Source organism: Macrosteles quadrilineatus, unplaced genomic scaffold (assembly GCF_028750875.1).
Source record: "Macrosteles quadrilineatus isolate MER2022 unplaced genomic scaffold, UCM_ALF_1.0 Scaffold_44__1_contigs__length_1017569, whole genome shotgun sequence".
NCBI classification, from domain to species: domain Eukaryota; kingdom Metazoa; phylum Arthropoda; class Insecta; order Hemiptera; family Cicadellidae; genus Macrosteles; species Macrosteles quadrilineatus.
In genome coordinates, this window is record NW_026542637.1 from 864967 (window position 1) to 876524 (window position 11558).

Consider the following 11558-nt stretch of genomic DNA (forward strand, 5'->3'; position numbering starts at 1 on the left):
TTAAAAACCATAAAATTATCTTAATGATACAAAATGCAAAAAAAGAATACTGATGTTCAAAACAAATATTAACCTAATCAACATAATCAGCCATATCTCTCATCCTCCATGCCCCCATCGCCATCCACCCGTCATCAGGCCTGAAATAGATACAGAAAAAGAATTAGTATTAATGACTAATTCTGAATTTATGTGGATAGTTTAGAACAAGGTTTATTGTCATGACGAACATTTTAAGTATAGCCTATGGTTTATGGGGTTGTGACTTGTAGTTTTCTCAAAAGTTCATGGGTACTTTGGGATTTATTGTACTTTGGGATTTATTGTATTGGGACTCTTTGAGTTTATTGTATCAAAGTAGATTGTGCAAATCCACCAAATCAGGTTGATTAACCTTGGTGGTTATTGTTTTGTGTACTGTAATATCACTGAATTGTACAGTTCTATGTAATATTGAAACAATAAAGATTTTTCTAATATATATTTATCTATTATGGATTAATGAGTTAATTAAAAAATGTAAGCCTTTAATATCCAGAGTTTGTAGGAATATGAACTTTGAACTGGATCTTTGGAAATAAAAGTAGACATACAACTACATAGGTACTCTATTTGAGCTTGTGGAAACACCATTTTGAGTCTTATTTACATTACCCTCTGTGTAAAAAAGATATTTATTTACATACAGATTAGTGGCTGACACTAAGCACTACTATACAGTAATGAGCCATATTCATAATTCCTCACTCTGCTTCGATAGCCTAGGTTAATTTAGTTATGTCAACATGGAAGCTAGGAAACTGGGGAAGCAATTGGGAAAAACAAGGCTTAGTTTCTTCTTTCAAGGTTAGTAATGGATTTCTGTTAACACACACTTTGTACACATTTTATATTCTCTTGTTCCTACAACCAAAAATTTTATCAAAAGAAATACAATGTTATTTTCGATGTTGCAAATATACCACAATAATTGAAAGTTTTTATCCCTGGATAGGTGGAACATAGTGAGTTAAACATTGTTTACCTCTGATAAATCTATACTCATTCCAAAAGGAATGCCTTGTATACAGCAATAGTACATTTCAGCACTAGGGGTTACCATAACACTTATTGTGAAAAGCTTGGCTTCTAGTTTTGTCTACTGGTTTGTATCCAGCCGTAATTCCTGGTTGTTTTTACACAATGGTCACTTTACTACTAAACTTAACCTGAAAAATACCTAAAAAATGTATATAACTGTCGTTGTTCATTTAGCGTTACCCAGGAGACACGTGCCAACAATATAGAAACATTATTCTGTACTGTTTGACGGACGCGAACAACAGTTATCTCCCATATTGCAGCCATTGTAGGCGCAGCACAAATTGAAAAACAATTTGTAATAATTGATTGCAGCCATTGTAGGCGCAGCACAAATTTGTGATAATTGATTGCAGCCATTGTAGGCGCAGCACAAATTGAAAAACAATTTGTAATAATTGATTGCAGCCATTGTAGGCGCAGCACAAATTTGTGATAATTGATTGCAGCCATTGTAGGCGCAGCACAAATTGAAAAACAATTTGTAATAATTGATTGCAGCCATTGTAGGCGCAGCACAAAGTGATGAACGTTTGTAGTGATAATTGCAGCCATTGTAGGCGCAGCAAAAACTGAAAAACAATTTGTAATAATTAATTATGATTGCAGCCATTGTAGGCGCAGCACAAATTGAAAAACAATTGGTAATAATTAATTATGATTGCAGCCATTGTAGGCGCAGCACAAAGTGATGAATGTTTGTAGTGATTATTGCAGCCATTGTAGGCGCAGCAAAAATTGAAAAACAATTTCTAATTATTATGATTGCAGTCATTTTAGGCGCAGCACAAATTGAAAAACAATTTGTAATACTCATGATTGCAGCCATTGTAGGCGCAGAAAATTTACCTTTGGCTGTTATTCAGGGTTTTTTTTTAGTTGACATAAATCTTCTTTGTTGGACTATTTTTGTTGAAGTACCTGGTACTGATTGCATCTCCATTGCTTTGCCATCTGTTGAGCCTATAGCTCCAACCACTGAGTTGATTTTATCCATTTCCATCTTTAAAAATTTCAGCTGATCCTTACAAAATAATTTTGGCTCCAAAGCAGTTAGCATAGCTTTAAAATTCTCAATCACTCTTTTTTTTCTACCACAAAACTGTCACTGTCGGCATCAGTGATTCCTTCCATTATATTTTCAATTTCCAGTTCTTCATTAGGATGAATGTTGCCGTCAGTTTCCATTTGGCATTCAATAGAATCAGTTTCAGATTCAAAATCGGCAATTGTTCTGCACACAGCATGAATGTGTTTGCACATATTGTTCTTGATTGAGTTTTCAAAACATGAACATGAAAATTCGTGGAAACATGAGTTACAGTGACTGCAAAGAAGGTTGCACGACAGACATTTTTTAAGTTTTTGGACACTGTAAAACTCTGTTTGGGTACTTGATAAAACTTGCCATTTATTTCCACCCAAAAATGAAATATTGTCTCTGCCTATTATAAGACTTCTTCTATGGACATTTCTCAAAAGCCTCAATTTAGTAGTTATCTTACCTTTAGTCTTTTTTATTATAAGGTCATATACCTTGTCTCTAATTACATTGACAATAACAAAGACAGCTTGGTCCATCCTAAAAACCTTCTTTCCTTGTAAATAGAAATACTTCAAAACTTTATTAAAGTTCTCTAATGACATGTTGGTATTGATACCACAATGAAGTCTAAAACAATAAGCCCATAGTTTGCATCTGTCATTTCTCACATAATATTCTCTGAAGTAGTCTTTGAAAAGGTCTGTGTTGCTGTCATCTCCTACTTCATCAAGGAAACTTTGTAGTTTTCTCCAAAAAGTTGTTTCGTCTCTTTCATACACAAGGCTTGTTACAGTTTTTCCCATCATTTCCTGTTTTGCTTTATTTGTTATTTTCTTTTTTATGTTCTTCTTCAAAGCACGAATAACGTGCCAAGCACAAAAGAGGCGCTTTTCAGCGTGACCCATAACTTTTACCCATGCTGAATATAAAGTTTCGTCCATATCAGACATGAATACATTGGTATTTATTGCATCTGTAGCATTTCGAATTTCTGAATAGAAACGTTTCAAAGCCCTTTCATCGCTTCTATTTGTGAACATAAAAGCCACTGGAAACCCTTCTCTTGTCTCATCCAATGTCAAAATTGTGTACATTTGAAAATTGTAGTTATTTAAACCAAATGTGCTGTCAACGCAAATTGTATCCTTTCCATGTTTTTTCAAAACCAATTTTTGTACTTCCGTCATGTAGATCAAGATAAAATCTTTTTCCTCAAACTCTGGTAGGTGTTCAACCAATTCACCTTGAGCTTTATAAACTAATACAGATGTGTTCTTTGATTCTTTCAATTCATTTAACCAAGCTTCTGTACTGATAACATCAGACTTATGCTTCCTCCAATCATCTTGTAGGTTTAAGCTTACTTTAATATTATCAATATCTGTTGCGTTTGTGAGATGGATTCTATTGATAGCAGTATTTGCAGAATCAGTTCGAATACTTCTTAGTATTTCTTTTTTGGGCACTTTGTTAATTAGCTTCAGCGCAATAGATCTTCTGTCTTCAATACTCAACCTAACATGTTCTAATTGGTTCTTATGGCCAATATGTTGGGCTTGAAATTTCACTTTTAATGACTGTCCCGACTTTTGCACTTTTATTTCTGATGGACAGAACGAATTTATTTTGCACGTACCTTTTAGCTTCATGTATCTTAAACCTTTCCCTTTTGGTTGGTAAGTGCCACACCGGTTGCATTGATATGAAAAACAGTTGTTTGACAAGGTTTTAGATTTTACATATGAAGTTTTTGTTGTCTTTTCAATTATTTCTTTCCAATTTTGGAACTCTTTTTCAGAATCAAATTCAAGGTTTTCCCATTTCATACTAACACTATGAACTTTTTCAAAATGTTTGTACATATCTTCTTTGCGGAACTTGCTAGATGAAAAATAGCACAATGGACATTTCCGGCAAATTTTTAAATATTTACTACATTTACCATGATTCTTTTTCTTATGCCTATTCAAGTTAGTTTTCAAAGTGAATTGTGCATCACATCTAGGACACTTGAATTTTTCCATTTCTTGTACTTGTCTCACATTTTCTTTGTTGTGCTTCACCTTTGTAACATGTTGCAGAAAATTATCTTTACGAGAAGTTTTGTATGGGCATTTCGAACAATTATATAATCGAGTTTCATTCTCATCATAGAGGTGAACAGTTTCTAAGTGACGTTGAAGAGAGTAGTTGTTAGCATAGTTTTTGTCACAAAATACACAAACAACTTTTTCTTTTACTGGCTTATATGCGGCATCACCTTTTGAATTTATACCGTGCACTTTGACCAAGTGCTTAGATAACGTTTTAGAAGTTTTTAACTGCTTACCACAGACATGACAGGTCATTTTATTGCACTCTTCAACCTAATAAGTAAAACAAAGTAGTTACTAATCTGTAATAATAGTATTCTGTATAAGCCTCTCTTTATCAGGTTCGAACTTTAGAGTGTTCAGGGGGTATATCTATGTATGTCTGTTTTAACACAATAACTGGGACATGATTATCCGATAGGCCTATTGATCAAATTTGACACAAATGTGTAAAAGTAAATTCTAGAGATGGGCCGATAACAAAAATTGTCCATACCGATACCAATACCACCAAAGTACTCTCGATACCTATCGATACCGATACTTCCAATACCTATCAAAATAACAGCTGGATTCGAATAAAACATTAATTTTAATATGAACACATTTATTGTCAAAGATAAATAGGCTAAGCAGAATATCTTTGTTTATATAATTATATTGTTTAATTAAATGTGGATACACATTTTTGTATCCATATTAGTGTGTTATGTTAAAAGAGAGTGGGCTAAGCTCATTTAAGTTTAGATTTGGATTTGTAACATCCATGGGATTGTCTACACTTTCATCTTGGCCTTGGCCTATATTCTTCCCCAACTGTTGATTTGTTCAATTTCCTCTGGGAAAATTCACGTTGATGGTGAAGTTTCAGATGTTTATTGAGGTTAGAAGTCGTACAAGACTTAGGCTATCTTTTTGCACAGTTTACATTTTGCCGCATCACTACTTTCACTAATAATATTAAAAAAGGCCCACACGTCACTTTGACGCTTACTCATATAAAATAAAAATCATAAAATCATTCATTAACTAAAATCAAAAGAAATTCAATTAGAACCAATGTGAAATAACAATAACATAACATCAACAGTTCAACATACGGATGGACCATACAACATACACTGTAACTGCAACACCGCGATCGTGCATATAACAGGACTACTGCGTCTCTAAAACGCTAACCGTGATTGGTTTATCGTCGTCCACCGATCCAAAACCAGGCAATGAGAAAGGTTCTAATAAGTTAGTAAAGACACTGGCACTCGGTGCGGCGTTCAACAACAACCCAAGTTTCAATGTCGCTAAAACATAGCACTTGATTGGTTGATCGTCGTCGCAGGGCAGTAGGTGAGCCAATGAGATCGTGTCTATTAAAATGCCAAGGACACTAGCGCTTGCAGTGGTGAACAACCAAACCAAGTATCCACGTCGCTATCACATTACACGTGATTGGCCGAACATCGTCTCTGGATGGAAAACTAGCCAATGAGGTCGTGTCTATCAAAGTGGCGAGGCCACTAGCGCTCGCAGTGGTGATCAACCAAACCAAATATCAACCCTGGAGTTGAAAACTAGCCAATAAGGTTGTCTTTACTAAGTAGGCAAACAGCTAGGATTCATAACGGCAATTTACCCGCCCTGAACTGACTTAATCCGCACCGATTCGTACCGTTCAGTGTCAGTATCGGTATCGAATATCGGTATCGGCCCACCTCTAGTAAATTCGTCAAACTAAGTTCACAAACCAACAAGATTGGAGCACAGGAGCGTAATAACACGGAGTTTCAAAATTTCAACTTTTATCAGACAAATCATTAATAGATGTCACAATGCTCAGCACTCAAAGAACCTAAAAACAAGGGAATCTTACGACAGTGACCAGAGATATGTTTTGCAGAGTTACTAATTTTATTTTCATTCTGTAAAAAAAAAAACCTATATTACTTAAAAACCCTAAGTAAAAAGTGAAAAATGTATAAGTATACATTTATAGAAGTGCACAACAAGTAATTAAGAAAGCAAATAAATAATGTGTTAAGTAGGTATTGATAACAAAGATAAAAGCTACCACACTAACTTGAGTTTCTGCGGCCTCATCCTTTTTCAAATCAGGTATGTTCAATTGAGAGTGCAACGGATTGCTTCCACTAGGGCAACTTGTACTGCAGCCAGCTTCATAGTCATTATTGAACTCTGTAATAATAAAACAGGATAAATACAATATAAAACAGCGACAGCAGGGTTATGATTTTTGATAATTGAAGAAAATCTTCTACGGGTAATTTGAAATAATAATCTAAAAATGTTTTAAACAATACACATAATATATAAGAGAATCATATGGAAAGATTACCATTAAATTGTTATTGGCATGTTTTGTACATTTTTTTAAAACCTACACTCATTTCAAAATCAAATGCCATTCAAAAAGTAATTCAACACCTAACTTGTTTAGGGTCTGTAAACCCGTTAAAAATGTATACATTAACAAGGGTCTTCTCTGAACAATCATAACTTACCTGTTGGATTAAGAGCTGCATCCAATTGCAGATCCGTTGATAAGGACTGTTCAAATTCATTGTTCATATCTTTATCATGTAAATTATAATTCTTGCATAAATAGTTAAGCACAGGGTCTGGACCTACTACTTTTTCTAACAGGACTGACCTAAAACATACAACATAGATATGACCAAATTAATAAACTGCCTAATAATTTAACATAATTTTTTTATATACATAAAGAGGAAGAATGTAACCCATAAAAACTCCTAATCCTGTATAAATGGACATTAATTTATTCATTAAATTGCATTTGTCATATTCAAAATACAATTACAGTAGTATCACGCAATTAAGTCATAGACATTGGTTTAGTAATAAAAACTGTGACGTTTACAATCATAAGTAAAGTTGTGGTGTTGGCAATAACGTGATCGTTTTTGCGATCATAGCAACTCGGAAATACCGTGGTCGTCACTCAGGGTAGTGGCAACAGTCGTGAGCATATTCACGGTCCTGGCAATACAGCGATTGTCTCCTGTGATCGTGCACTGTGAATGTCTATGGCGGTAACAGTAAAATTCCTGTGATCATCTCAAGTGCTCGTGATTAACTTACCATTTTAAAAGAGAACCAATGGAACGCCATCAATGAATTGAGACTAATTGGCTATTCATGATCATTGTAGTCCTTGGTTCATGCTGAATTTAAGTACGATTCTTGGTGTCTAGGTTGGATACCCAGATACCCTGTTTAAATATGTGTAGGTCTATAGTGCACCTATCTCACACTTTCCACATTTGTTCCAATAAGAGAAAATTAGCTGTAAGCATGCGCCTAATGTTAGAGCTACGTACCCTGAGGGATTTCAGGAACGTGGGTATGCCTAAATGTTACTCGGTAGCATAATGTAGCTTTCTGTAAAGATTCAGACAATTTGGTTTAGATAGTATTTTTTGTTTGGGTATTCTCACACATACATACACACACAGGCAGACATTACAGCTTTCTTTGATAAACTTAGGTAGGTACTTACATGTGATCATCATATGGGAAGTTTTCCCTTACAGGGAGGTGACAATTTTTAGGAGCCAGACAGACATTGATTTGTAATTTCATGTTATCTCGAACTGTTCTTAGGAATAAATTCATGTCATTTGAGTTTTCACAGATAAATGACATTAAATCTGATTCAATGACAGATTCAATCTCCCTTTTGACAGAATTATGACAGTTTATCTGTAAAAATATAAATTAACTTAATCCTGGCCTGATATATACACTAACGGATCGAGGTTCCGTTCCACTGTAGGCTATTTGAATAGGCCTAGTTTTAACCAACCTGACCTCTGCAGAGCGCTGTAGCCTCATTGGCCATCCTCGTTATTATACGAGGATAATGAATTTTGGTAAAACAATTACCAACTTATCATTTAATATTGATCACTCACATTAACTTATTTTCATTTGATAGGCCTATTCATACGATGCGATGTCTGGCGTCTGCAGAAGCATAGGCCTACCCATCAAATAGTTTGTAAATGGCTTTGGTAACTTAGTGGGTACCTACTCTTTCATATCTGTTGGCACAAACGATTGAATGAGTAATTTTGATTACCGGTATTCTATTGTTTAATTTGATATATCGATCGATATTTTAATTCGGTTGTTTGTGCCAACAGATATGGGAGTGTACCCAACTTAATTTAGTCTATTTTTATTTAATAAATGTAATGAACAGCTCAACTTGTATGTTTTCTACACAAAACTGGCCAATGCCGTGGCGTTTCGGCGGTACTTTCCTGTTAAGGGGAACATTCATTATTATCGATGATTTCTTTTCGATACCTAAATTATATATATATTTTTGTTTTCCTTTACGATCCATATTCCATCTGTTTTCATATCTTCAAACGTATTTAAATTACAGACAGACAGACAAACAGACATAGGTAGCAAATGTCTACGTTATACTTTGGTTCAATAACCGAGTTATTGAGTTATTGCTTGTAATAGAGAATAGGATTAAGAACTAATCTTGTTTATGCAAAAATAAGCCTATATAGGCCTATTGGATAAAGAAATGATACTATTCTAAACTAACCTAACATAACTAGGCCCTAAACAACTTGCTGTAGGCTAAGTTACCGTTTCAAAATTCCGTTTGATAACAGATAAGGCATAACTTATGGGGATTAGACTATCAAACGGAATTTTGAAATGTTACAACAAGTTTGGTTAGGTAGTTTAGAACAGTTTAATTTTAATAAAATATTTTTGTATTGTTAGTTGGATACTGAACATTTATTTATCGTAGTTGTCAGCTGGTAAGTATCAATTTGTTAATATCGATAGACCAATATCAAATTTTAAAAATCAATATATGGAAAAGAAATTATCGGCAATAATGAATGTTCCCTTTAACACGTTCGCTGCTACGGACGTTCTGCAACTTCAGCAGGGCCACGACGCCAGGAGCTAGGAACGTTACGGAACGTCGCCATTCATTGTTGTTTAACGTTTCATTGGATCAGCCAGCTCGTCACGAGCATCCTATAATTCTTTGTAGCTAGTGGGGACGTACTTTCAGTCCGTCATCTAGCGCTCAGCAGCGAACAAGTTAACAGGAAAGTGCCGTTTCGGCTACTTACAGGTAGCAGCAAGACGAGTTAGGCCTAAGTTAATATTACCAGATGACGAGATAACTTAACGGCCAAAGATTGAACATGGTACCTAAAGTATGCACAAGGTGGATATTTACCTACGACTCTCTTATTACCAGGTGGTGTACATTAGAGAACAATTTAATCGTTAACCCTCCAACTGGCACATAGAAAAGTCTATAGTAGTAAGGCCATTTTAGTGATTTTGCAGACATATTTTTGAAAATTCATATAAATTCAACTAAAAAAGTAAACCATATGAACCATATACTTGAATTGTTCGTAAAATAATGAAGAATCTGAAAATGATAAAATTTCAAGTAGTTGGAAGAATAATTTTTGAAACAAAGAAAAAAAAACTTTTTTCCAATTTGAAAATTTGAAAGCAAAACTGTGCTGCAAATGCAGAAATTTTTTTATATGAAATCCAAGATAATAAAAAACGATAGCAAAAGTTATAAATTATGTTGAAATATATGTGAATTACTACCATGACTTTAATAGTCGCGCTGCCAGTTCAGATACACGTAAACATGTGGCTGAGGTATTATTTTTCTATTTGAGTTACTTATAAAAATATCGATAGGCCTATATCTCAATATAGAAATGAACTGCCGGATGCAGTGGTACCACCCGCTGTTCCGTAGACTAAAAATACACCTTGCTATGTATTATTTATTGAAAATATCCATTTTTGGTAGTTTTGTGATGCTTACATAGAGAAACTGACTTCGCGCAAAATTTTCTTCCACTTTATCACTATGTTATATTGGTCCATCAGTGTTATAAAATGAAAGTTTAGTACGTCATCTTTCCATTGGTATACAATTTACGTAAGTTAGCGTTCGTTTTTTAACTGTTTATATGCAATTTGAAATAACCTTGCAAAATGCAACTACCCTATTATAGTCGCTGGCACTACAGACACCGACTACCGCGACTATTATAGTCGCTGTGCCAGTTGAAGGGTTGAGGGAAACTTAAAGTAGGCCTAGTAAAGGCCCTCTTCTGAAAATGGACAACTAGGCCTAAGGCCTTGTTTAACAATGGGTTTAAACACAAGTTACATGTGGGCTGTATTTGCGATGCCACTCATTCAAAGTAACTATAGAACCCTAACTTATGGCTGCTAAGTAGCCTAGGCCTCTCGTAACATGCCATAATAGGTCTAAAAGATAACTTAAGTTAGTCCGATCCCTTACCAGATTCATTTAAGCATAGACAAAAAGAATGAAATATAGACCGTCAGCTGTGCTGCGGTTACCATAGGTTCTGGCGCACACCGCTTGGAGCACCACGGTAGTTACGGCGTACGCGCTACGTAAACTACAGCGGTGTGCCCCGGAACCTATGGTAACCATGGCAACCGCAGCATGGCTGAGTCTATATTTCATTCTTTTTGTCTATGATTTAAGTTAGACCACAAAGTTAATTAGATGCGGTAAACGACTTCCTAAACCTAGCCTAGACCTGTTTCTTTAAACTAGGCCAAAAAGTTAGGCCTAAGTTAAATCTATCAAGAACATACCTCAATCATCACAGGCCCATATATATAGCCTGTGAATCTGTTTCTGTTGAGTTTTAGCCACTGGTAGGCTTGATAAGTGCTTGGGCACAGCACTTTCATTAGTTCTTCTTTTTGTGCCTTTGTATCCATATTTAATTAGTGTAGGGCCTAAGGCAGAAATACGAATTAGCCTAGGTTAAATAGGCCTAACCTATAAATTAGCCTATCAAGAAATAACCGATATCAAAATTATTAGCCTAAATAATGTAACGAATTACACAGTTGGCGTATCAAAATGATCAAAAAATCTTAATTAATGCCAAAACCGCATTAACTTAGATTTCACTTAGATGTTACATCCACAATTCGATCGATGTTACATCAAAACACATTGACAAATTTCCAACATGGCGGATTCCAGAATTAGAGCAGAGACCGGGGCCGGATTGGCGCCAGAATTACGTCACTTTTTTTCACCCCTCCATCCCCACCACTTCCACAAAAGGGTTCCACCTAGCATGATCAAGTTAGGATTTATGAGCTTTTTTTCGCGGTGCGGTAGCTTACCCTCTACACTTCTGAAAATTCCCTCGACTTCTTTGAATTACCTCTACTCCACCCAAATTTCAGCCTTCCTTCGTCTCGTTTCTTGTTCTGTTCTGCGTTTC

The 11558-nt window shown here is 35.2% G+C and overlaps 1 protein-coding gene across 1 annotated transcript; it reads right to left on the reverse strand.

Moving 5' to 3' along the window:
* Positions 1-54: 54 nt before the first annotated feature.
* Positions 55-11230, reverse strand: LOC129005907 (structural maintenance of chromosomes protein 5-like). The gene is made up of 5 exons (XM_054434947.1): positions 10912-11230; positions 7757-7959; positions 6738-6886; positions 6296-6411; positions 55-140 (listed from the first exon to the last, which is right to left on the reverse strand). Exons 1-5 carry the CDS (start codon positions 11038-11040, stop codon positions 135-137), a joined length of 603 nt encoding a protein of 200 aa, XP_054290922.1. The 5' UTR covers positions 11041-11230; the 3' UTR covers positions 55-134.
* Between the last annotated feature and the right edge of the window lie 328 nt (positions 11231-11558).

Coding starts and splice junctions, on each gene's coding strand:
- LOC129005907 (XM_054434947.1), bottom strand. CDS start 11,040: ATGGATACAAAGGCACAAAAAGAAGAACTAATGAAAGTGCTGTGCCCA. Junction 7,960..10,911: donor ATGGGCCTGTGATGATTGAG/GTATGTTCTTGA, acceptor ATATTTTTACAG/ATAAACTGTCATAATTCTGT. Junction 6,412..6,737: donor TGCAGCTCTTAATCCAACAG/GTAAGTTATGAT, acceptor TTATTATTACAG/AGTTCAATAATGACTATGAA.